Source organism: Leptosomus discolor, chromosome 4 (assembly GCF_034619465.1).
Source record: "Leptosomus discolor isolate bLepDis1 chromosome 4, bLepDis1.hap2, whole genome shotgun sequence".
Lineage (NCBI taxonomy): Eukaryota > Metazoa > Chordata > Aves > Leptosomiformes > Leptosomidae > Leptosomus > Leptosomus discolor.
The window spans coordinates 380,618-408,069 of record NC_141394.1 but is presented as its reverse complement, the minus strand read 5'-3'; the positions used below and the strand labels follow the sequence as shown (position 1 = coordinate 408,069).

The 27,452-nt window shown below is 43.3% G+C and overlaps 1 protein-coding gene across 2 annotated transcripts in view; it reads right to left on the bottom strand.

Moving 5' to 3' along the window:
* SLC7A11 (solute carrier family 7 member 11) overlaps positions 1-27,171 on the bottom strand; it is a 54,360-nt gene extending 27,189 nt beyond the window's left edge. For both annotated transcript variants that reach the window (XM_086464782.1, XM_009946965.2), the window contains exons 1-6: positions 26,895-27,171; positions 25,378-25,504; positions 21,590-21,705; positions 13,755-13,880; positions 11,737-11,836; positions 8,632-8,676 (exon numbers count right to left, since the gene is read on the bottom strand). In XM_086464782.1, the coding sequence (XP_086320908.1) occupies positions 8,632-8,676; positions 11,737-11,836; positions 13,755-13,880; positions 21,590-21,705; positions 25,378-25,504; positions 26,895-27,171 (791 nt within the window). The remainder of the gene's footprint in view (positions 1-8,631; positions 8,677-11,736; positions 11,837-13,754; positions 13,881-21,589; positions 21,706-25,377; positions 25,505-26,894) is intronic.
* Positions 27,172-27,452: the final 281 nt, after the last annotated feature.

Genomic DNA, 27,452 nt, shown 5'->3' with positions numbered 1-27,452 from the left:
CAGTTTCCCTTGTTCCGTCCAGTTGGTTGGAGATATTCAGTGGATTCAGACCCTCATCAAACCCTTTCACAGCCAGGACCCAAGTCTGGCTCACAAGCAAGTTGCAGCCCTTGAAACATTCTGCATGTCTCACATGGGGGTGGTTTGATTGCATCCACCCTGGCAGAACCAACAGATTGTCAAAGTTAGGGCATTTACAGCACATCTCACAGCAGGTGGGATGGGAAGCGCAAAGAGAAGAAGCTGGAGTTGCTCCAGCACAGACTTCTCCTTCAAGATCCTTTTACTTGTGACTCTAAAGGTTCCACTCACTGATATGCAGGACAGTGCAGCAGCAAAAGCAGCATGTCCTGAAGGAAGCCTGATGGCTTTTTATAAAAGCTTGTTATTCCTTGTTGCTTTACTGGCATCTCCATTAGGAATTAGTGGGCATTGCAAGAAAATCTGAAAGCACTACGACTATGTCTAAGCTGAGGTCATCGCTGGCCAAAGAGTATTTTCAATACTTCTCCCCCCTGGCTTTGTCACTGGGCTTGAATCCAAGCTGCCTCAAACTGTTATCAAAAATTAGCTGAGATCACGTGCAAAATTAAGTAATAATTGCTCCTTCCTACGGACAAGTTGTATTTATAAAACGTATCACGTCATAGCTAATGCCTGCATTGCCTCCCACATAATGTTTTGTCAAGCAATTCTCAGCCTGATGTTGTACCCATGGTCTTCACACAGGAAACCCCTGTGTACCAAACTATAAGACAGTCTCCCAAACTAGGAGTTTTAGAGAAAAATAATTATAAATAAGAGCAAAGCAACTCAGAACATCTGGATACCACTCATAAGAGAATTTCCAGCTTGCAGCAAGAGAAGCAGCAGCATCCTTTAATTATTTTTTTGTGAAGTGCAAAAAATTAGTTCCTATATTGGTATTTCAGAAATCTGAACCCCTCCCAAAAATGCATCCAAGACTGAAATACTTAATTTCAGAAATGAATTATCAGTCATTTATAAAAAGCTAAAATGAATGAGTTGACAGTGTGAGGCCTGCAAAGCAGCAGGTAGGTAACACCGTTCACAAGACGGCAAAACCAAAGGAAAGTTCGTTCTACCAAGAACGGTTCTGTGCTGGTAAGCCAGCTCTCCTACAAGCTAGTAATTGTCCATCTCTCCCTCTCAAATACACACAAATACTACTGAATTACCTTCTTAATGAAATGCTTTCTCCATACAATTTACAAATAGCAAAACCCTTCCTTGGTTTTGTTTAAGTATATTTGATCTAATAAATTAATTTTTCTTTATTTGGCAGATTACAGCACCCCATTAAAGAATTTGAGAGTTCTGAAGACACGATTGTGAATCAATCATTTTAACCCTCACACAGGTCGCAACTAAACTGTGGAAAGTGATGTTGGATCCACCAGTGTTTAAACACCTCATCTTCTGAGATGCTTAGCAGATAACTGAGGGGTATTGAGGTAGCCTGTTAATGCTGTTAGATACAGTAAAATTTAGAAAAAAATAAGATTTCTATTGAAGTGACACATAAAAATAGCTGGGCAGGGGGCAATTAAAACATCATTCTGTGATGGAGAATAAGTATTCAAATAGAAAAATAACCCAAGACACAAATAATATACTAAAGAAAAAATGCAAATGCTCACTTAACCGACACGGCTTTCCCTTTAAGGTAATCTGATGAACTCACATGAGCAAACGGGCTTTGCAAAATATTTGAAACATTAGCATTTGACTATTTTTATCATCTTCAGATAAAATATCATGATGTAATCCTGTAACTTCTGCACTGAATACTTGGCACTGTAGTCTGACATGGAGAAAACGAGTGGGAGTCAAACGAATCTTTTACGAGTCAGTAGAACAGAGTAACACAAGAACTCCAGGTACCAAAGCTATTCTGCTTACATCTCGGCAGGATACCTGCATCCCGTGTCAGCCTTCAAAGGGAAGAACTGCACTTATGCACAGCTACTTTGTGAGACAGCCTTGTCCAAAGCTTATCTAAAAATAAGACTGAACCCTCAGAACACCCCCAGGTGCCCGTGACTAGTGCAGGGACCCACACAAGCTTCCTTGTTCCACTGATACCACGTCAGACTTTACAGGACTGGGACCTGCAGAAGCCATGCCTAGGGTTTATTAACAAATCCCCTAAAGCCTTCAGTTCAAGGAGCAGGCACGTAGATTTTTAAATAAATAAATAAACTTTGTCTGGTTCCACATAGCCCATGGCTCACCCTTGACCTTGGAAGGACATAAATACCCCAAAAAATGACGCCAGCAGGTGATACTTCCCAGTCTATAAAGCTGATAGAGAAAAGAAGGGGAGGAGAGAAAGGAGGGGTACAGGAGGAGGAAAGATGAGGTAACCCATCCTCCATTTTCACAGCAAGTTTGTGCCTCAGCCAGTTCTCCTGAGCCTCCATTCAGCGCTTTGACTACATCACCTGCCACTCCTAAATAAAAAGCAGTGATGAGGTGTGTTTGAAATGATAGACAGCATAGCTGCGGGGAGATAAACTTCTGACTTTATTCCTTTTCTGGTGCCTAAGATAATCAGTATCAATATTAATGTTCCTCTTCAGAGTAGAGCTTGCTGTTAAATCATAAAATTACAAAAAATAACAAAGCAGCAGAGAGGTAGAAATGGCAAAGGCTTGCATCCTCTCAATTAACATTAAAAATATCTTCCATTGTGGGGATTACTAGGGATAACTAGTCAGGATCTAGACTGGTAGTGAGCAACAATGCAATCCAAGTTTCTGATTAATTTTGGAAGAGGGGGTGCATCCTAATGTGAAGTGCCAAAAATCAGACAGTTACAAACCAGTAGGGAGCTGGAAGTTTTAGTGTCTCAGCCACTGTTCCCCTCCCACCCATCTGCACCACTATAATGCTTAGACATCCTGAAGAAACCTCTAATACCACATTTCCCTCACTCAGTCCTCACAGATGACTTTAAACTTTAATTAATACAAATGGGTAGTACACATTAGATTAATCAGGTATGAGACTCATATTATTTAAACCCAATATAAAGCCAGATTATATAAAACATTCTGATATCCTGATTTTACAAAATGTCTGATGACATCAAGCCTTGGTGACTTGCTATACATCATCTGCTTCTCAGTTCCTTAGAAAAAAAGGAATAAATGAAGTGAGAAGAACACTGGAAAAATCTAATAGACAAACTGACTAATCTCAGACCCCAAGGTCACAGTAAAGCAATTCATTTCTTGGCTTTTCAACAGCACAAGACATGATTTATCAATCTGAGACCAGGCTTATAAACACTATACATCTCAGTAATATGTTCTTTGCACTGTGTAACTTTTTAAACAATGATAGATTGCTTGGGCTGGACCAAAGTTATTTTACAAAGAGAAACAGAATATTTGCAAATGAAACAGCCCAATAAGGGAAAACAGGGCGGGGGGAGAAAGGATATAGCAGCCATATCTAACTGCAACTGCAAAATAATCTAACTTTTTGCCATAAAATATTTTCAGAATCCATGTCCTTCAAAAATCTCATATCTATCATTTTATACAACTGAAATAGAAGACCACTAAAGGAAAAACATTTCCTAAGTTCAACAACACTAACAATACGATTTTCAGATAAAAGCAGGACTGTGAATCAATACCTCTAGTTGCCCCCTTGATCACAGACTTCCTTGAAGTCATTAAGCAAATCAAGTCTTAGTTTCCCTTCCCTTAAAGTGAAAGAATATCTTCTTTCTCTTCCCACAAGAGCCTAATCTTTGTAACGTGCAGCGCTTGGGCTCATCACCTGCTCACAGTGAGGGTGCAGAGCAAATCCTTTTTAAAGCAGGATTCTCTTTGGCCAGCACTTGACACAACCTGCGCCTGACTTTGACGAGGCTCTGAAGACATTCCTGTAATGTAAAACACGTTCCTGCCTTATGTTCTCATCTGGAGTCCCCCAAAATTCCGGACAAACTCGAGTGCTGATCCTGGACTCCGCTCTGCCTGGGAAGGGAGGAGGGATGGGTCAGTCGGGCATTAGATTCTTTCAGGGTCTTGATTGACAAAGCTCGGTCTGTCTCCTGACAGTACAGAGTGGGTGCTCAGCAATACAGATGAGCTCAAAGACTATGTGTAAGAAACGAGTTTGAAAGTTCAACATGCTTGATTTCCAGTCCTCTGAATTTACTGCTCCAGGCAACAGGGCTCCTGTCAATTTTCAGGTGACAAATTCTCTCTCAGAGACCCGGCTGATCCTTCATTCACTTATTATTTAGACAACACAATACGACCTCAGTTTGAGTAGAGCTGATCCTTAGAACGTAAGAAAATCAAAAAGATCAAAGCTGCCCATGATGTGGCTGTGTGAGGTTATTTTGGTGAAGGTCTGCTTCAAGCATTATTCAGAAATTTCATTTCAAACAGCAATTGCCATTGACCTAGCCCACATATGCAAAACATAATTTTCAAAAGTAAAAGGAACTTGTTATTCAACATTGTTCCACATATTTTTCATAATAAAAATATTTCAGGCTCTTTAAAAAAAAAATCATACATTAAAGCAGCTGAACACTGCAACCACAGTTCCTTGTAAAACAAACATCAACTTCGTGTTGCTTCAGGTCCTACTAATGCTGTATCAGGGAAGCACTTTAAAACAAAGGAATAAAGAAGTAAGTCCAGGCTTAAAAATGAGACATCAAAAGGGGGTTTAGCAGGGGACAGAAACAGCTATTTTTACATCTTACGGTGATTTGGGTTATAATAATGTCCTTTTTCTTATACAAAAGAAGGGACTGGGACATTTCCAAAGGGAGAATTCAGCATTACTTCCAAAAATCTGTTCAAAATGCAATGGCACGCACTTTCAGAATTTTTTTTCCTTTTTCTGTTCTCCCTTCTATAACTTAAAGGGCGCTTCCTCTCCACTTGGCTCATTTCCACTGCCTCTGTGTCAGCTCGCTCTCTAGCATTTCGTATCACCTAGGCATCTCAGTGCCTTGGGCCCACATATTTACCCTATTTACAGACTCAAATCTGCAATTCATTGCACCCGGGCAGCCTGCTGCACCCACACAGGCTCCCGCAGCTTCGGGAGCCCTTTCTGCCGGCACAGCCGCTCTGCTGGAGCACAAAGGCAGCTTTCAGCTGGGCAAGGTCACGAGCAGCCCCCCCTTCCCCTGCTCCTCTCCGGCATTTCCAATGGCACTTGCTGTACTCCAGAAAGCTTTCCTCATGCTTCACACACCGCAGCAAACAAAACAATCCCTATCTGGAAAACTTTAAGCTCTAAAAGTACATGTTTCCACCTTCCTGTGTATTTCAGAACACAGTCTTGGGCCCAGGCCCATCTCTCTCACCCTCTGTAACACCACAGTACCGGAGAGGGAGCCCAGGACTCACCACGTAAAAAGGGACTTAAGGCCACGTCTCCCCAGACATGGGCCCTTGGCAGCCCTGCTGCAAGTCCTCTCTGCTAGAGCATTTCTGCATTCCCCCTGCCATCCCTTTCGGCGCCCGCCGCTGAGGCTGGCAGCAGGCCCGTTAACAGGGGGCAGCGCTGACCGCTCCTCTCGGCACCAGCTGCCGGGACTCCAAAAGCTGCCGCGCATCTGGAAATAGGCAACTGTGACGGGTCTGCAGACAAACATTTACCTTGGCACGTGCAGAAGGCATCACCGTGCTCACCTCTGCCACTGCCGGTAATTTGCACCCCTAACTGCTGACAACCGTGACAAATTGCACACCTGGAGCTGTTTCAGGCTCGGAGCCGTTCAAGCCTAGATTTCCCTCGTCCCTTTTCAAAGCAGCTATATAACACCTACCTCTGCAGCACTATATACAACCCTTAACGTAAGGCACGTGTCTCTGCAGTCAGAGACAAGACATACAACGAGAATGAAAAAACAGATAGCATTTTAGGTTAAAAAAAAAAAAAAAGGGCAGTTGAGTTCTGATAAACACCTACAACAGCAGCACAATTAGTGGCTCATCTAACGCCTGCACTGAGCTCGGTGGGAACCAAGACGGCTGCCCCTGGGATTAGTCCACACTGTTCCCTGTGATTTTTGGAATGGTGGTGGAGAGGCCCCCATTCGGCAGGACGCCTTTTCCACCAGAGTGGAAAACTGGATTAAAAAAGAAGTATTCCAACTGTTTCACTGAAGTGCTTGTTTCAGGTTAACAGAGTCCAGAATCCCCATTTAAGGTGCTGCAGAGGTCTCAGTCAGCACAGCCAGTAGCAGTCCACTTGCCCTGTCATCACCTCCTGCTTATTTAGCAACATTTGAAATCTCATGCTCTTCTACCATGTTTTTGTACCTTTGCATGGAGGCTGTGATCCCAGGCACCTTGCTGTAAACACTGGGCATCTTCCCCTCTCGCCCTCTTGAAGCGCAGCCCCAAGGAGAAGAGCGATGAAGGGAAGCTTTCACAGCTTTGTGACAACACTGCACATGTAACGTTGAGCTAGCTGGCTTTTTCCAGAGCCATCCTGGAATACCCCGAACCAGCCAGGCAATGTGGCTTGCCCCCTGGTCCTGCATCCCTACTAGAAGCACAAGTAACTTCAGCAGCTCTCCAAGGGTAACCTGGAGAACAGAGAAGCTCTCCTGAGATGAGAGCAGAAAAAGGGAGTGGCTCCCTCCCTCGCACCCTGGCTGCAATTAAGAAAACACCCCAAAATCTAGCCCACACCACTCTTCTAAGCTATGATACAACATGCTTCAATGGCTGCTTAGTCAAAAAAAAAAAAAAAAGGAACTATGCCTTTCTGTCCTCCGCAGCAGAGGGCAACTTGTTCAAAAATATTCACTCCTCTAACTCAAACCACATGAAAAAAAGTCAACATAAACCAAAATACCTGTAATGAAAACTGCCAATCACCATACAGTTGAGAGGCCTGCAGAGACACATAAACTTACAAAAAGTCCCAAAGGCTGGTAGGCATATGGGTGTTTCAAAACATCAGAGTACTGACGGTAACCACACGGTCATTCACAAACAGTACTGCTTCTAGCAAATGCTTTTGATCGCATCACCAAGACTCTGGCTCCTGACCCATCTCCCCAGAATTTCCTGAAGCAGTACAAGTCTCGGACCAGAACAGCTTCACCCCTTTATTTAGTGTCACACTCCTTTTCAAGTCAGTCTGACATCCAACGGTTTTTCAAAAGTAAACAAAAAAAAAAAAAAAGTGGTTTTTTTTTTAAGTGTCTGCCTCTCCCGACATCATAAAGCACACAGACCCTTGGTAGTTAAGCCCAGATTTGCTACTCGATCATCTAGCCTGAGTTCCTATGTGCCCCAGGCCTGGGAAGCGTCAGCCAGCTGCTCCCCACCAAGCCAAATGACTTGAGTTTTACTAACAGGATGGCTTCTAAAAAGGTGCTCTGTCTGAACTGAAAACTACCAATAAAACCCCCAAACTTTACATAGGTACCTGTCCTAATGATTAGTCAACCACCTTGTTAAACATTAACGGTGTGTTTTCTACCGGCATTTGTCTGGTTTCAGCTTCCAGTCATACATTCCTCCGTGTACGTATCCTGACCATATTAAAAGGTCTGTTAACATCCAAGACCCCTCAAAGGCACTGAAACGATGGAAATCTGCCAGTCTTTCTGCCATCCTCATGTTTTATCATCCATGTCTTTATAATTATTTTCAGGACTCTGAGGAAAATACCAAACAGCACCAGGCTTGGTCAGACTTTGAAGAAACCAACTAAAAACCTTCTGTGTGTTCCCCACCGATGGCTGTTTGGGTTTTTTTTTCCCCTTTCTCTTACATGTCTCAGATATGTAGCTTCATATTCTCTGAGTGTACATTGCTGGAAGTCTTTTTTAAACAGTAAGTTATTTGGTACTTAGCCAGGTATCTAATTTCAAAAACCTAAGAAAAATTGTATCTACCTGTTAGTTTTTAATCAAGTAAATTGTTAATTTCCTCAAAGAACACAATTTGATTTGACAAGGCATATTTTCTTTAATTTCTAGAAAAGGTTAATCTTATTACTGGCTGCATGTACCAAAACATACCTACCAAAATAGGTCTGCCATATCAATCTCTCCCTAACAGGACAGCTTTTCTTTCACATTTTACAGACAGGTGCCATGAGAGCATTCGCCTCTGTTTTGAGCAGACTCCCACCAATATCCTCTGTTCAGCTTAATTGGATCGGATGCTGTGCTATGTGTATTCAAGATCCTGCCACCCTGAGACACCTAAAACAAGTAGAACTAAGTATTTGATTAATATTTAAACATAGCAAAACTGCCGAATACTGCAGCAGATAAGTTTCTTGGGCAAGATTTCCTTGACAGGATACCAGTAACTCCCACTGAAAGGAGCCACTGATAGTTACTTCTGTCCTGAGGGGGAGAATCAGAGCCCTGGAGATCTACTTAGTTTTCTGCTTTCTGTGCATATAAAAGCAGAATAACAAGGTCACGACAGGCCAAAAATAGCAAATCTTCAAGCAGCTGCAATTCAAATAGATACCAGATCTGCTGGAAAGCAAGCAACTTGACCAGCATGCAGAATTTCTGAAGATCACTACTTTTATAGCATTTTAAGGTTTACAACCGTTTTTCAAAACTCAAGAAAAACATTAGGTACGTACTTTTCGGGATTTTCCACTTCTTCAGTAACAAAATTGAGGTAAAACCTAGAAAAGAGTTTTAAAATGTGTTATAAGGGCTCAGTAGATTTTGATTCTATATTTCTTTCCAAAAGAATCAAGAAGATGTTTTTAGTTAAGCATTGCTGTTAATTACAGTAGACTTTCCAGACCCATGTTTGGTTTATGAGAGCATGAGATTTAACCTTCCCTCATCCCCACAGTAAGTAAGGGAATTCTCAGAAAAGACAGCAAAGCAGAAAAAAGACAAAAGCTATGTAATGTCCATGTGGAATTACATTAATTTTTTTCACTGGCATACTAGGCAAATTATGGTTTACCCTAATCCTATACACAAACACACATGCACCCTCAAGCCTCATTCCATTTGTGGCTGCAGCCTTTTGCAATCGCAGCTTCTGTTGGCAAGGATTCTCATCAGGGTACTCAGCAAGGACTTCTTCACAATAAAAACAAACAAAGCCTCCAAAAACCACTCCTAAAACCAGTATTTTGACACTGGCGTGTCGTACACGACCACAAACCCAGGCTGCTGATCCTGTGTGCTCTTGCACAACCTCCAGCACAAGCTGCACTCTGGTTGTATTCCAGCAGCCTGCCAGTGACACCTACCTACGGGAATTCATAGAAAGCACTCACCAGACACAGCCCTGCATACAGAGCAACCTCAAGGTCACTGAACCCTCTGTCCTGCCTTTATTAGCACTAGGCCTGTGCATCGCTGGATCTCACAGACGTACCTGGCTCAGGTACAGGCACAAAGTCACACCCTGGCTAACTGAACAGAGCATCGATACAGTGCTCATGTTGGCTTCCTGCTCTTATACAGGAAGAAAAAGGTATCTGACCCAACAGTGCTGCAGTCAACAAACAAATGGTACCTGATTGGGCAGAAAGTCTGGGAACTTCTCTCCATCACAGGTCTTGGACCGGATCTGAGCTAGCAGAGTGAGTCAGTGCTGTCTCACGGCTTTTAAAAACATGTGATCTTATGGCTGAGCATGAAATTTTGTAAAACTCGATTTGCCATCTTGTACAACCACCTCAGTACTTGTTTCCAAACTTGTTTCTAAACTTTTGTGCAGAGAGCACAAAAGAAGAGGTTGGGATAGTTTAAAGGAGAGATGGCTTCCGACAAGTAAGATGTTCAGCTACTTCCTTCTGGCCTTAGCCCTAGACAGATGTAATTTGACAGCCCTGCATCTGTTCTTTCATCAATGCAAAGACATGTTTCCTTGCATTCTTTTCTCTACTTGTCCTTTTCCACCCAGAACTTTGTATACCAAACAGCCTACACTTGCTCTTCGCAGGATGAACCCACACGTAGGAGACAGTACCTTTGTTTTGTTCTCTAAAGCTGTACCGTTCACAGCCTCACGGGCTGTGCATAAAACTCTGCCTGCGTCCTGGGACACAACACCAACCCTTGCAACACTCCTTCACATTCAGTTAACTGGATGATTTAGCCTCATGAAACTGATAGCGCAAGGGTATTGACACTCCACTTAATGGTCTGCTCTTCTGTGCTCTGAGGCAATCAATTCGAGCTGGTGACAAAGACAAATAGGCAGCTGGGAAGAACCACTAACCAAATTAGGTCTTTTTCTGCTAATTTCTTTTAAAAGTGGCAAATAAGAACCTTGAAATAGAAATCAGAAGCTGTAAAGGAGAAACAGACATGATTTTTATTGTAGGGATTTGGAATGTTAGGTAGAAAATGGAAAGAAATGGGAAAGAAGCCACAAAGTAACAGTATTTTTTGATGTACCATTTTATAGTAAGCAAACTCTGCCTCAGTGACAAGTAATATTGAAGAGCTTTTAAAACTCCCTTCACACAAAAACATACAGTTCAGTTAATGCTTTAAAAGTGAGAAACCATCACCTGTATGGATATGACAGATAGAGGCGGTTATATGAGAGAGAGGGAAGAATGTAGAGGCTGATCGCATAACGAGTTCAATTTCTTTGAGGCTTCAAAATGCCAGGCTTTTTTCTTACGTATCTATCACAGATAAAGGCTTTGGACTCTCTTGGGTCCCCCCCTCCACCATTTAATATAAAAGTTCTGTTCAGTACTTCAGTGTGCATGTTTATAATGCTCCTGGCAACCGGGGAGCTATAGACAGGCAGAGAACTCAAATGCTCAGCCCATTGTCCCTCCGAATTAAATAAATAAACCCCTTATCTCTCAGCCCTCGCCTTTTGTGCAAGGTAAAGAACTTGGCTGCCTGTGAGGTTATGGAAAGGGAAGACCTGCAGACAAAGCTATCTCAAAACAAGCCCACTCTGTGCATTGTAGTCTCTCTTTTCCCCCCACGCTGCTGCTGCAAAAGCACGCTGGCGCTGTGCAATGTGAAGCCCTCACTAAGCACAGATAAACCATAAGGCAGATTCGAAGAGCAGCGGCACCTTTCAAACCAGCTGCTGTGTACTTGGGTGGGGGAGAGGGAGAGCACTTCAAAGAAAGTTCTGAGCAGGATACTGGAAGGCAGATTCTTACACCTTTGCTCACAGCTGACAGCAGTTAACTTCCCTGGAAGCCAGTAGCACTTCTTGTTAAGCGAGGTCCAATCCTCTCAGAGCAAGAGGCATAAGAATCTACGTCTTTCTACCCTGGTGGTGTCGTTGTTCTCGTTCTTCAAATACTGTTTTTACAAAGCAAAGGCTGAGGTCGACACAACTTTGCAACCGTTCATAATTTTTTTCATGTACTTACTGACTTGTGCAACAAAATTTAAGCTTCATTATCCCTTTTATCAAAATACCTAATGAAAGTTTAAGAACATTCCTTTCTTGTTGCTTTCTGTTTCTAGTCTTATGAACAGAAATAAAAGTCTGATTTTTTTAGTGTCCAGTACCTGTTTACCTATTGTACACTGGAGAAGTAAACTCTTTCCTCTGTACAGCTGCTTGCAGAATAACTACTGAGCATACAGAACAGTGGTGAGATCTACCCTTACCACATGATGTAGTTTGGCAAAAGATATAGAAAGTGAGACTCATTTATTCATATAAATAAATGTCTTTGTTAAAGTGTATCAGTGTTTGTTTTCAGGACAAATACTTACAGGTTTCAAGAACTTACCAGCCTGAATAGGCATACATTCCTGAATAGAAAGCAAGTGGTAATCCCATAACACTGGCATCATTCCCTGCAAAGGCATTTTTAAAGTGCTGTGTTTCTCCTGCAACATCAACAAAAACAATATTGAAAAATAAGCTCTTTGGTCACCTACTACTTTAAAACAAATAAATATATCACACCATGAAACATTTAATGACCCAATAGTTCACTGGCTTCAGGTTCTGCCCTTGACCTTAGTTTCTGACCCAATCCTCACAGCTGTAATCTGCCAGCAATTGTAAAAGGTTTCGTGGTGTCCCTAATCATACAATAGCAAAATTTGACCTATTAGGTTTTTTTTCAAAGCATTCTGAGCTTGATCACACTCACTGTGCCGTCATCTCCAGCAGCGACTCACATCAACATAAAAAAGCAGAACGAGCTCTAGTTTTTGCTGTGGAAAATTCCACTTGTTTAACGTTTTAATCCGAAGGGACATTGCTAGCATGTCACTCACAAGCAACGTTCTTAATGTAAACAAAACAGTATCTTAAACATTTCTACCACTGAAAAACTTAGTAACTCCTTACCACATTACAGTTAGTTCTGTATTCATTTTACACTAAGTAAGAATTACATATCTATAAATGCAAACATGTAAGAGTTGTATATGCTCTTACTCACTTACAAGGTGCTCTCTGGTTCGTAAGACCTTCCTACAATATCCCGAATTTCCTAAGAAGTAATGGTCCTCCACCGAAAAGGAGCAAGAAGTAGCAGAATCCACTCAGACTTAGATTAGCAATGGGTCAAATCCTCTACCCTTTACTCATTCTTTACTGAGTCCTCAGTCAAAATTTCCACTGAAGCGGAGGCTTTTTCGGTAAGGGAAGAGCTGTGGCCAGAGAAAGGTCCCAGTGGGGAATCAGGGACACCATCTGAGCTGCTTAAGGGCAGCACACCCCATCCAAACCTGGGCCTGGCCTGCTCCAAAGGGCTATGGAAAACGAGGCAGATGGGAACAGAGAGAAATTTTGCACGCATGGCAGGAGCCACTGCCAGAAAGGAAGTGAAAAACAGGAAAACAGAAACAGTGAATCAGCAGAGTGCGACACGGGGACACGTTTATTCCAGCCTATTGCTAACCGCAGAGAGCCACCTGTCCCCAAGAACTGAGCTCACCGCCATGCCCAATGCTGTGCAGATTGTCAGATGGGGGCTTCGTAGAGCATCATCAAAGAGGATCCCCAGGGACAGAGCCAATAGCTGTGACAATTTGTGTCAGACAAAATCTGCCACCAACTCATTAAAAAGCGCTCCCCGCTCTGACCCTCTGCACCGAATGGCTCCTGCTGCCTCGCGCAGTCGTCGTTCGGCGTTATTTCGTAAGGAGAGCGAGCTGGGGCTCCTCACCTCCTCACACCTGCTGCTGGCTGGGCTCAAATGGAAAAGCCTCTTCAGGTAGCAGAGCATACATCAGTGAAAAAGGTTTCCATGCCAGCATGGTAAAGCCATGTGCTGGGTGCTGCTGGGGAGAACAAAGGTGTGTTTGCACACTCCTTGCTTGTGCAGCAACATTGGTAAAGTTTGTAGAGTAATTCTGGCCCTCCAAACACTTCTGCTTTCCTCTCCTACGCCTGGGATAGCCCCAGAGTAGGCACTAGCCCAGGTGAAGGAGACATTCTGGCTCGACTAGGCGTATGCTTTGTGGAGTTGTATGCCCCTCCATCATTAAAACCCACCCTGCCCCTCTCACAAAGTTCAGGCCAAAGGCAAATTACAAAGAGTAATTCTGTCACTCATTTGGAAACCAAGTCTAATCTGAATAGACTCATTGGCATGCTGAAGGAAATACCAGTTCATCCCAGTGTAGTTACACTTCTAATCAATTACCTGACAGTACAGAGCTTCAGTTAAGCAAGCACAGACTAATTAAGAGATTTTGCTTCTATAAGCATTATTTGATGGAGGCAGGTGGGGAAAGACTGGGGAGGGTAAAGATAAAAGCACTTTAAAAGCATTTACTTTTCATTTCATACCTTTAATTAGCTGGATAACTCCAGGGACTATAATTATCAGAATTGCTACAAGCTTGCAAAAGGTAAGGAAAATCTGAATGCGGGCACTCCAGCTGACACTTGTGCTGTTCAGGACCATCACCAGCGCTGCAAGGGGAAAAAGAAGAGTCAGGAAGAAATACTCCTGCCCCCGAGATCATCACAAAACTCTGCCAGTAGGGAGCCGGCACACACAATAGATCCTGACGCATTAAAGGAAGTACACCCCCATAACCTCCTCCAGCCGCTGCGCTCCCACTTCTTGCATTCCCCTTCCAGATGCTGCACGCAGTGCTTGAGTTGAGCCCCTCTGTCTGACCCACTGCACAGCCCTTCCACCTCTGCATTCTCTGCCTCGCTCCCTCCACACCAAATTACAGCTTTATTTACCCAGAATCGTTAGCTGTTGGTAGATGACGGGCTGTCAGGAGCCTGCCTTGGATGAAAGAAATTAATGCCCAGCCCTTGTCACTCTAGATTTCTATATCAGTTCCAGTTTGAGTAGAGATTTTCATTTTCAGAAAACAATAACAAATAATAGTCATATTAAACCTTCTCACCGCCATTTAGGCCCCACAGAAGTTTGTCACTCACTACCTTATTTACCCCCGCTCCTCTTTTCCATTCTTTCTCCTCCCATATTGCCATATCACCAGAGATGCAGGAGGGCCAGTGGGCAAGTAACGTGCCCACTCTTGTTGGGAATTGGTGAAGAAACAGAGACGTTTTACTTCTTGAAAACAAAGCCCAGGTCTGCACCTCATCAACTTGTGGAGAGATTAAGTGAGAAAGGCTTTTATGTCCTGCCTGCTCGGCTCACATCTCCTGCTGGGTCAGGAAGGGCATCTTACAGTCTTTACTACAGCACTGAGTGACAGAGGGACAGTGGGTTTTACTATGAGTGCCAGTTATTCTAACTTATTTAAACAATTACCCTGGCAAAACAGAATCAATAAAGGAGTTTAGATTAAAACAAACAAACAAACAAAACCAAACAAAAAACAAACTAAAGAATGGTATCATTTCACTAGATAAAAAGTCCCTTTCCACCTCTGCTGCAGGGAAAAGCAAACAGTCAAACAAGCCTGCTCGCTCATCTTCTCTTTCTTGCCATCGCACAGAGCTAATGAATCAGCTCCTCATCACAGCCCTCCCATGCTTCAAACTCTCTCAAGAGCAGTGGTTGGTCTGTATCGTCAGCCATATCACACATCTTGGGACTCATAAAAACATGAGCTACTATCTCCCGCCAGAGTCTGGGAGCTAGTTTGTATGAGCTAACATGTAAATCTGGCATGGCACAAGCTTTCTGGCAGCAAAACCCACTATTTATCCCAAGTCTCTTATACAGACTCAGTTCACTGTTAAAAAGTCCAAAAATATATCATTAAAAAAAATCTGCTCATTTAAACCAAATGTAGTTTTGGTTTAATGGAAAAGGAAGAAAATTCCAAGTAATCTGGATTCCAGTGTAATTTTTAGATATTTTTAATAAAATAAAAATTCCAGGAAAAAAAAAAAAAAAAAAAAGGAATATTTTTCTGAAATGATTATTTGGGAAAGAGAGGGCCCCACTCTCAAATGAATAACTTGCCGAAGTCAACATAAACTCACAACGTCACAACGTCACTTAACGAGACGGTCAAAATGTTTTTCCAGTTCTGTTTTTCTACGTATTACAGAACTGAGGCGTTCTTTTCTACATCACAAAGAAATGGCTTGGACTTCTGCAAAATATCATTTGAGTCCCAATACTTTTTTTTTTTTTTTTTTTTTTTTTTGCTTTATTACTTCTGTGTATACCTGTACTTGGCAGGAAACAGAAAATCCCAGGGGCCTGATTCTTTACTCTGTTGTCCCAATAATACCCTGACATATCTTCACTCATTGAAAAGTCAGAAGATCCCTTTAGGTTGGCGAATATTAGCGCTGATTGAGGCAAAATATATTTAAAATACGCATTTGACTAACGGTGTCCAAGTTATGAAGAAAATCCAATACCATAAACAAGCACTGGCTTACGTCAAACATCCTAGAAAGTTCAGGATATAGCACCTTTCTTTCCCAGAAGATGAAGCCCAGGCAGGGACCAAGACACAAGAAAATGTCAAGGAAGAGTTTTATATGTAAGCAAGTATCTGCAATTCGATGTCCAGCTTATTCAGAGTTCAAGCCAGCGGCAGCAATCGGTCTGTTACTTTACACAGGTCAGAATAAGGAACGTGAGCATCGTCCCTGCAGAGAGCCCTCCTGGACGTTTTGTAATGCATCAGTTTCACCCTCCTGATACACACCTGAGAAGGTCACTGGATGGCAAACTAGTACAAACACGTAGAAGCTCATAACCTTCCTTGCTCACCAGCCACGCACAAATCACAAGCCCCAAAGCTGTGTAAGAGCTACACGGGCTTGAAAGAAAAAAATGCAGGCTGGTATTTTCATGAAGACGGCCTACTTGTGAGCGGGCTGTGTTAAAACCTTCTGCATCCCCAACTGTGAGTGCAAGCCAGCCAAGTATTTCCTCTGAGGCTTTCTGACCAAACAGCAAAAGCAAAACAGACACTGCAAGGCCCTTCGTTTAACAGGGAAGCCGAAGGGACGATACACCTGCAGTCAGCCCAGGGCACGTGTCGTTAGTTTTGATGGTCCTCTGTAAGGGTAAGTCCCTTGCAGAGCTGGGTGACAGCACAAATGTAGTAGCTCACGTTGCAGGCCTGGGACTTAAGTTCTTCGAAGATTTGAGACCAATTTGGTATCTTCTGGAATTTAATTTTATTGGACTTAAAAGGCTATGAGAATTTACAGCCTTCCTATAACATTTAGTCTTAGCAGCTTTACGTACCTAACAGACATACAGGGAGGTAGGGCTCATACTGCTATTGCGTATCAGCACCATACTGGTTGTGTTAGCCACTGGACTGTGAAAGGCAACAGAGAAGAGGAGAAGAAAGCTGCTGAAGAGCAGGAAAAGAATATGACAGCATTCAGGAAGGAAACTGTAACTTGGGACTATGGCCATTATTCAACATCTCTCTTCTATGAACAGGGCCTTATGGAGATACTTCAAGAACCTGATGGCAGACTCTTTGATACAGCATCACAGTGAAAGGAGGACTCATCCCTAACTTTGCTTACAAAGTCAGGCATCTAGTGGGGCTGCATCCTCAACGAAGAGACAATTATCTCCAGAAGATGAATAACACCACCACTTTCAGATGCCTGTCTTGGATGAGATGAGTTGCTTTAGGAAGTGTCTCTCTCCCTCTTTCTCCACTCACTCCATGAGGAGCACAGGCAATTGACTTAAACTAAGCACCTAACTAAAAGCACAATGAGTCCTAACCAAGGGGAGTGTGGAGGGAGAACAAAATGGGATTCATGAACACTCAAACACAACGCTAACAGCGATCATGTTGCTTTTCATAATCTCTTTCCTTAGCACAGCCACAGCTATAGATGGGTAACAAAACCTAGTGGGAGAAGCAGCAGTAAGCATTACATCCTGGCCCACTTTTCAAGAATGTATGTACCATTGCCTCAGCAGGAAACCAAGGAAACTGCCCTCCCCTAACTTGTCAGGCTTTTAGGGTCAAGGCATTCACAGAAAGCAAAAAATACCCTCAATTTGCAGATCCTAATGCGCCAATTAAAATGAAGTCACAGGCAGCACGAAAGCACCCATCAGAGCAGCTTTTGCTACCCCTGCAAGCCAAGAGATGTCTTAATTTAACCTGCTTGTCTGAAAACTGTCAGCCGTAGAGAGCAATGTCTGTAACATCTGCCGTGACGGGGAAGAAAAAAGGCAACTAACTATAGTCTCACATACACACCAAAAATATGCCAATAAAGCTTTGGTCTGGAGTATTTGCCAGCAAGCACTGATAGATCTGTACAGGTGACCTTGGTTTTCAAGCATAGTATTGCCTCCAACAGCCACAGTTTGGAGTATTTGAGGTTTTCTGGCAGACCTCCGAAAAAAAGGGGGAAATTACACATTACTGTGGCATAAGATACCCAAAATATGCATGAATAAGTGTAAAACCCTTAAAAACATGTGCGAGTTGGTAAACCTGCTTTCAGTCTCACCCCTTTTAATAGCTGAAAGCTGTTCATCTGCTTTCTGATATGGAGGCTAAGTGAAAAGATTAGAACAGACTCAGTTAGGACAGCATATTTATTCAGGTTACGTACTGACAGTACAGTTCAATACCTTTGCTTATCCCTTCCTGTTACCTATATATTTAAGCTTACCATTAGGAGAAGAGTTAAATTATACAAATAAAGCAATTTAAGAATAGCGGGGTTTTTAGCACTATCACCATGCTTTGCAATGGCAATAAGCATGGTGACAGGATGTTTCTTTATTGGAAGAAACAATAAATACGGAGGAGTCTACCAGCTTTCACTTAAAGAAAGAAATTAATTTTTAATGCCTTCTCCTAAAAAGATCGTCTATAGCATCAGAACAAAGGCGGACATCATCCCTTCTGCTTTGTGTCCTGGGGCTGTTGTACCCCACCCAAGCAAAGGTGGGCATTTAGAAGGCCTTGTCTCCTGTTCGCATTTTCTTCAGCTGTCCTTCCCTATGCTGAGGCACATCCAGGTTCTCTCTCCTCCACCTGGTCACTTATTTTCATAAAAACTGTAGCAGTTAGGTATCTTTGAGATGTCTGCTCTTCTCTCAGGTACAGTTAAATCGATTGAGTTTACAAAAAGGTTTCTGTCAGACTGACAAACAGACTGAGAGATGCATTTCCAGTATTGGCCTAGCGTTTTCTCCTTGCAAAGATTTGCCTGAGAAATACCAAGTGAATTAAAGTGATTTCTAAATTTAAAAAGAACAGGCAGCCTTTGCTTCAGAGGTTCAGAAAGCTGGGGTATCCGAAGAGATCCTCCACACAAGCATCCTTCCCTCTATGGAGCCATTGAAATATCTGGACTTTTTGGTTGGTTGTTTTTATTTAGAAAAAAAAAAAAAAAAAAAAAAAGGAAAGGAAAGAACCCTATTGTGAAACAGAAAATTTGCTTCTACAGATTGTTCAACATTGCTCAGAACAGATGCGATTTCAAGGGGAATTTTGTGCCCAGCACATGCTTTTTTATGCTTTTTTCCTATAAATAATAAACCAAGAATGAGGGGGTTTTTTAAAGGTCACCATCTCCAGTAGTTCAATTTTAGCTCTCATCTGATCTACATCTTCTCTGCAGCACCATTGCTCGTTTTTCACTGCCGAGGCACTGAGGTGGAATGGTGGGGAGCAGAATGGGCTGCAGCCCCTCTACAAGAAGGACTTGTTTGGAGCTGGTAGAGGAGCAAGTGTAATTGCCACTCCACATCATAATCCTGGCTGCATCCATCTCAGGCCACCTTGTAATAACAGGCCTACGTTGAAGAAAAGGAGGTTCAGGTGGGGAAAAAAAAACGGGGAGAAAAGTGACAAGTGTCCTTTGTGACAAGAATAGTAAAAACTGGACTACGGTGTTAGCTGAGGCTTTGAAACTCCCCCAGTGAAGGTTTTAAGACCAGTTTAGACAAACAACTGTCAGCAATTGTTTAGGTACGCTGACTGTGTTTGGGGGCAGGGGATCATTCGGCGAGTTTTCAAAACTCTCTTCCTGCCCTTCCTAGTATGATCAGAAATTAAAGGTAAAACTACAGAACCAAGTCCCATCCACGGACAGCGCTCAATGGTGCTTCGCACTACCCTTCCCACCGTGCGATACGGACACCTAGTGAGCTCTCCGTCGTAAGGCACAGGAGGCAGAAGGGACCAGGAGAGGATCAGAAGACAAAAGGCACATCAGTTCACTTCCTGATTAACTTAAAATTTTCAGTGGAAGCGAACACTACCTTTGGCACCATCAAATCATATTCTAAGATCTTGAGGGCTCCAGTGTGGCTGTTCAGCTCAACACCACCTTATCTTACCAATCACTCTGCCTACATGCACAATACAAAACATTCATAACAATTATCACCACAACAGCTAATTCGTACCATACAAGAACAACAGTCTGAGATCCCTGAGCTTAGGCAGAGCATATGATCAAAAGCTACTACACGTGAAACTCCCCTGTAGAGCGTACTGCAGAGAACAAAGATAAAGTCACAGTCTGACATGTCACTGTTTTCCTCAGTGCTGTCCCATTCACCATTACAAACTTCCTACCAGAATTCCTTCATTCAGTGAACAGACAGCCCATTCCACCTGCGCTGTACAGACCCACGCTCACCACAGGGGCAGCCTGCTGTGAACTTCTCTCCCTTTAGGCTGTCATTATTTCAGCATAACTCCACAAACCCCCACCCCTGTAACGTTATTTCTTTAATTACTTCGAGAAGCCCTGGCTAATCACGCAGATTTTCAATTAAATTAAAAGCAATAAAAACCTATCTCAAATTGTTCACTTATTGTGCTTGAATCACATGCACTTAAAATGCTTTGATAGAGTCCTCTGTCTCAGTGACCTTGAAGTCACTGAACATCTGTTTCACCTTTATCTTGCACTGAAATATTTCAAGACAGATGTAGCTATAAAAAGTCACTGACGTCAAAACTCAAGCCCTTAATTCAATTATTCCTATGAAACCTATAGTTTGTGCATAATTAAGTTAGAAAGAAATGCGGTCACGTACTGATTTTTTTATCGCTTCTGGCAGAAGGGAGCTCTTATTGAGATTGCTCCTACCAAAAGCCACAGTAACCTGGAGACTAGAAATTTCAATGCCAATTGAACTCTCTACCCCAAAGAAAGAAAAAGTCATCTGAACCTATTATTGTGCAAAACCGAGGGGGTCTCCTGTGTGCCTTTGATCATTTTGCATGTCTTAATTCCTTTTTCCAGTCCTTTTGTTCCGGCTATGTGCATTTACCCCATTGGAAGGAACAATCTGTCACTAATTACACTCAGGTCTGCTCTGCACTCCCCTCCCAGCACAGCTGGATGCGAATGCGCGCACACACGTGTGCAGGAGCATCACGGCCAGTGCCCAGGCAGAACTGGAAAGAAGCCTCTGGTGCTACTGGCTGACGGCTCCAGGGCCCCGTTGGCAGCACGGTTTGTGCCTCCCCGCTCCAGGCAGCCTTCCCACACCAGCCCAGGCACGCTACAGGTCTCAGGGCAGCCTCCCCCCTTCCATGGGCCATCAGTGGGTTTTGGCAGCCCGACACAGTCCCTTTTGCGCTGGTTGCCAAGACAGCAAGAAAGGACGAGCTGCTGGTAACAGACGTGCACCTTCACCGAGTGGAACACCCTGCTCCCAACATCGTCAGGCGGGTTCCTCCTTCCTGAACCCCAAGTGCCTCGGCAAGCTTTACTGCTGTGAAGGACAGAGTAGGACTGGGGAAGATGATCTCATGTTGCCTGTGCTCCACTCAAGAGAACTACATTTCTTCATGGCATCATGTTTGGCACTCGATTGCCTCCTCAAACGGAGGTAGAGCAAAGCACTTCAGATCAGGCAATCATTCTTCCATATCTCTGGCACTGGCTCACCATCTCTTCGGGACTGAAATTGCTTCCACAAAAGTAATGAGAGTTCTGCCATTAATTCAAGTGGCAACAGTATCAGCCTTGGCAATAGATTTTTCCTGCCATTAATAAAGTCTACTATTCTTTTTACTACCGCGTATGTTCACAAACACACAGATCCAGGCAAAAAGTCACACGGATGTCCTTGGCATTAGATGCACAGTCATTTTGTAACGATTCACATCAAACAACTACCTGTTCAGTGCATGATTACTTTTTTTTTTTTTTTTTTTTCCAATTTACATCATCTCTACCCTTCCCTGAAGCTAAAATTGGATACTTACTGATGCCAACAGCTGTAATAAGTTTAATCGCAAGTTCTGGGATTTCACACTGCATAAAGAAAGGTTCCAAAATGTAACGTCCAAATGCCAGCGATATCACTGCTGTGGCAGCAGGGCTAGAGTAAAAACAACAACATCATCAAAATCAAAAAATTAATCCGCAATAGTACATAAATAATACTCTCATGGGATCATGCCGTAACTTCACTACCACAGGACTGTGAACCGTACCTAATTTCAGTGCCTGCTTGTAACAACGCTGCCAGGTACCATGATTTCTGGATGTAGCAGGAAACCACAAGCAGTTTAGCTTTGATGAATTTTAGTGGCCAAGTATGTCTTAACCCTCAGAGACACAAGCAGATTAATTTCAAGCAAGCTGAGAACTCAGTTTTACTGAAATAAGTATTCAAAACCTACCCAATTCCGTTATTAAAATCTGAGACAATGCAAAAAATGAATGAAAATGGCATTTCCTAAAACGCAAACAGAACTTGTTCCTTTTCTTGACTAACAACTTCCTAGTACTGCAGGTGAGAGTAAAAATCCTCGAAGTACAGAAAATGAAACAGAAATGTGAAGAAGGGCGTGCAGTTGTTGCATTCACAAATTTGAAGTACTCATAACGCTCATACAGTCTTTGCCTTTAAGACAAGCTCAGGTTTTGCCAGAAGACTTAGCACTTACACTTATTAACAGCAAATTACCCTGGGCCTCAGATCAGACACTGTGTGCATATCACAGTTCCAGTGGGCTGCTCACGTTTGGTTTGGGAGGACACTTCCACTCTTCTTAGGACAACTGGTGGCATCTGTGCTTCATCACACGCTCACACACAGTAAGGACAAAAGGGCATATGATTCCGTCCCAAACGATTTCTGAGTTAAACAAGAGTCCGTGCAAATTTATTCCAAAAAAACTACAGCATTTACTGAAATAATGCCTCACCTTACAGAATATTAATAAAAATATTGTTGCTAAAAATGCCATGGAACCATGTAAAAATTCTGCAGAGAAGTTATTATTCTCCATCGAATGATAAAGGAATTTTCCACAAGAGAGTTGCACCCATGAAACAAAACCCACTTTCTTAGCATTATGACTCACCCAAAATGTCACACATTGTTTTGGACCAAACTGCAGAGCAGCAAAGAGAAGTAACTTCCTCAGAAAGTTTCTGCGTGGACAAGTGAGAGCTGCTGCTTTTTTGTCCCCCAAGCACGAGGACTGTTCCCCTCACTGGCCAACAACTGGCTTTGCAATTTCTACCTTCGCTTAGGGACCAAATGTCCTCTGAGCTGAATTTACACAGATATTTACTGTCTTTGCCTCAGTGCCATACTTCTAATTTGCATAAGGAGATCGTCAGGCTTCCGGCTTTCAAACATTCCAGCCTGCCAAAAGTAGTCTGAAGTGTCCTAGACAAGATGAAAGATCAGATCTTTGGAGCTTTCCCAGATTTTTTTTCCTCTGTTGTGGCTCCTTTTTCCAGAACTTGGGACTTTTCCCTCTCATTTTAAGAAAAGCCTTTTTAAAGTGGCAGTTGCTACTACCCACACCGCTGCTTTAAAGCATAGCCCCTACACTAGACCTCTAAACAACAGCTGTGTCTTGTATTCCCATGTCCAGGGGCAGATGTTGCTGGCAGCGTAGTCAATCAACAGAGCTGGAAGTGGAAGGAATGGGACGTTTTCCTTCTGACTGTCATCCTAAAGACAGGCTGGCAGCCCCCCGGCAGCTGTGTGCTCAGGAGCGGACCGAACGCCCGGTAGCTGCTTTCACTGAGGGCAAGGAGCACAAAAAGCCACCGGGAAGGAGCAGGTACGGTGCCACGGCACATACCGCAGGCGAGCGAGTCACTCGGCAGCACACTCTCACCCAGCCCGTGTTTAGCACCCACCACAGTTAAGCACTACAGACAATGCACTCACAAAGGCGTCTTCACTTGTTTGAGAACGAGCTTTTCCTTTTTTTTTTTTTTTTAAAGGTATGTAATATACCTACGGCATGACTTTTGGGGAGAAAAAAGTTCCTGCTCGTACTGCATGAGAGCAGGACCGTGGTGTAAGGCACACCTAAACAGCAGGTGATGCTGGCACAGTTTAATCAGTATGTGAGCAGAGTTTAAGCGTGCCCTAGACTGCAAAATAGCGGCTGAAAAGGTCTACAGGAGCAGGAAACGTTTATTTGGTTGCGGGTGCTCCACCAGCCTATGAGTGTGACAATCCTGCAGTCTTTCAGAGGAAAAAAAAAACGGCTCAGCAGAGAAGCGTGTGTGTACCACTTCATCTACTGAAGAACACCTAGATATTGGGTCTCAGCTTCTTTGATAGGAGCAGCCAATTAGTTTACCGATGCAGGAGTCAGATACAAAACTCTACACAGAGTTTCAGCAGCGCTGCTCTGATCATCACAAGTTGTAACAAGCACGCCTCCCTCGCTGCCTCAGATTCGATGATTAAAGAAACCACTGATGTTCCTTCCCATGCAAGATGGTTATTTTCTGGGTGTGGGGCAGATCATGATGACTAAAGAGTGTTTTCACGACACTCCTGGGACACTGTCATACGTAAAAAAAATAATCATTTTGCAAGGAGAGGAATTTATGACACCTGGTTCCTCGTGGGTGTTTGTGTCTAGGTTAGCAAGGTCCCCCTGCCCAGCAAGGTGCAGGGTTAAGGAGGGGGTTTCTGTGTCGATTCTGCGATGTGCAACGATACAGGTACACTCATAGCACCGTGCTGCTCACAGTGGAAACGGGTCTGTGTCCTCTCTCTGGTTTTCCTTTTTGGCAAGAAGTTATTAGGGTTAAAACATCTGCTCTTTCATCACGTTTGATGGCAATTATGCAGTTAATTCAAAGGTTACACATGGGTGGGGAGGATGTAAGGGACCATCTGACATACACAATGATTTCCTCCGGAAACAAGATAAGGATTTATGGATTCACAATGACTCAGCACTGTCACTGCTTTGAAACTCAACAGTCTATGCTAGAACTTGTCAGTATTATGTAAACCTAGCTGTGATTTGAAATGAGGTTTGTGCTCTTGTGACTAATTTGCTGATTGTGGAGGAGAGGGGAAAGGAGTGCTAACCAGCCTGAGGCAGGAACTGAGCATTCCTGAAGTCACTCTGCATAAGTGAGTTGCTCTGTTCTACCTGTAACAAGCTCTCCAGCCTCAGCAATATTGCGAACAAAACAAAATAATTAAAAATTCAATAGGACATACTTGAGTTTGATATAAAGATCCATTTGCATTATGAAAACTAAAAAAAAAAAAAAGGGACCTGATTTAACATATAAAGAATACATGGTGCCCCCAACTCGGGAAACTACTGGGCAATAGCTTCACCAGGAGTTATTCTTTAATCCACAGACAACAACCACCACTCCATAAGCTCGTGCCAAGACTGAGAAAATGTAAAGTTTGACTTTCCTCTTCCACTGTATCATATATAGTCATGTGCATTACATTACTAGTGACATGACTCGACACAGTAAGCTTAGCAAGAGTAAAGCAAGTAGCTGAATGTGTGTGGCAGGCAGTTTTCTTAGAATCGTTCTTTTCCCCCCATACATGCATGTACGTCTTCTTGAATGTTTCAGCGCTGACAAGCAAAATAGAATTGTTAAATCCTCTGAAACAACCATACCAAAAGAACGCAGCTCATTGATCAAGCTATAGTCGATTTGTTTTGTCCATCATGTATTGGAGATTTTTCTTTATGACTGAAAAGGGTATTGCCATCAGAAGAGGGACACAGAAAAGCCATGATACACTTACCGAATGATGAGTAATTCAACCCAGACTCTCACAAAAGCAGGTAACGGGCCAAAGGCCTCCAGGATATAGGTGTAGTGACCGCCAGACTTCTTAATACATGTTCCTAGTTCAGCATAGCAGAGGGCACCTGTGAGAGGCAAACTGTGCCATCACAAGAGATTTCCAGAAATAGCTTTCAAAGCACATATAAGCTAAAAAAATGGAGCTGCCATGGTACCACAACTACTTTTGATATATTTTAGTCTTCTTTTTCAAGCAATTTTAATTCATTTAAGTTTTCATTCAGCTAGATTTGCAGTTAACCAAACCATACACACATCCAGTACAGTTACGTGAACAAGCTGTTTGCTGACACATTTTACTACTCATCTATATCTCGTGAAGACACAAAATGCTGTGTCATGTTCTCCAGCTCCCCAGCCAGCCCGACTGCACTGCTAAGTGAAAGCCTTCTGACACATTTCCTTGTTATCAACATTATGATCGGCTCAGCCTTAGAGATGCCTGGCTCAGCCTCTGGAGAAGAGCCTGAAAACTGTACAGCCTGAAGTCACTGTTTCTTTTAAGCTCAGAGCCAACTTACACAGGGTGGCATTTGCATGTTGCACCTATTAAGCAGACACGTGTCAGCCCATGTTTGTCCTCTTTACCTCTTGCCAGAAAACAAGTTGATTCTGTTTTAAATAAAGCCAATATTCATGTTAGTTCTTCAGCTTCTTTGAGATTAACTCATTAAGTAGGTCAATGGACCCTCTGTCCTGCAGGGGCTAGGGTGGGGTTTTCCATTCTGAATGGGGGCTTTGTGTACAGAACAAATAAACTGACATTCTTCAGAATTTTATGCTCTTCAAAAATACACACAATTGGTAAAAGCTGTCACGATAGGCGGGCCAGCAACAAAACTCACGTTACGAATTTGTTTCCATCACACTGTTTTTCGCAGTGCAATCTTTCAAAGCAATGTCATGAGCAAGAAGCCAAGAGCAGTAACACAAGACTGGGGAGAGGGGTTATTCGTGGTGTTATTTTGCTCCCTTGCATACCAATACAGCTTACATCCAGTGGGAAGTATTCCTCCCAGACCTCGCTCTAGCCTCTAGGGAACTAAGCCGAGCTGTCTAAACATCTCGCCCGTGTTTGAGCAGAACGTCCCGCATCCCGAGCTGCCGGGGGCCTTACAAGCGAAACATAAGTTACCTCTTAAAGCCAGAAGGAATACATTCTAAGTACAGCACACTGCATGGCATTAAAGGGACGTTTACTTTTCCTGTTCCTTTAGGGACCCAAAAGAAACAATAATTTATGCTTCCAATCTTCACCGAGCAGCACGAGGCGGACAGGGGTTGCACACCTCTGCGCCCTCCATGCAGCCTATCACGCAGCACAAACCTTCTGGAGCCCTATTGGTCCTCAAGCTCCACACTGTGCCTTGCTGTCCAATAGTAAAATCAGACAAATAACAGCAATAATCCACCAGCTGCCCCTCTAGACCAGTTAGAAACTTTTAAGGGACTTACCAAAGAGCGAGAGGATACCACACACTGTCCAGACAGTCAAGGACATGCCCACGCTGCCAGTGTTCTTCAGGATGCCTTTAGGAGAGATGAAGATGCCAGCTCCAATGATAGTGCCAATTATGATTGATATCCCCCTCAAAAGTGTCACTTTCTTCTTCAGCACAACTCTTCCCTCCTGGGCTAGCTGCCCGCTGTCCATAGCGGGCAACCTGCCATTAGCTTGCCCCTGCAAGTAGCTTCCATTAGAGACCGCGGTTACAGCAGCTTTCCTAAACATGCTACAGTACCACCAGTGCACTGGCGGCAAGCACAGGCAACAAAGTTCGCAGCAGAAACTCGAGGGTTTTTCCCTCTCTGCGTAGCTAACTACTTCGTCTCGTCCTCTGCCCGCCCTTTATCTTTCCGGCTGCTCCTGTGCCCAGGTAGCGAGCTCAGAGTGTCTTTAAGCCTTCCCTGCAACCCGAGCGCTGCTGAGGAACACCTGCGCTTCCACCCGGTGAGCTGGGTCTGCCCCAGCTTTGGAAACCAGCTCAGCTTCCGCGTGGACTTGTATTTAAG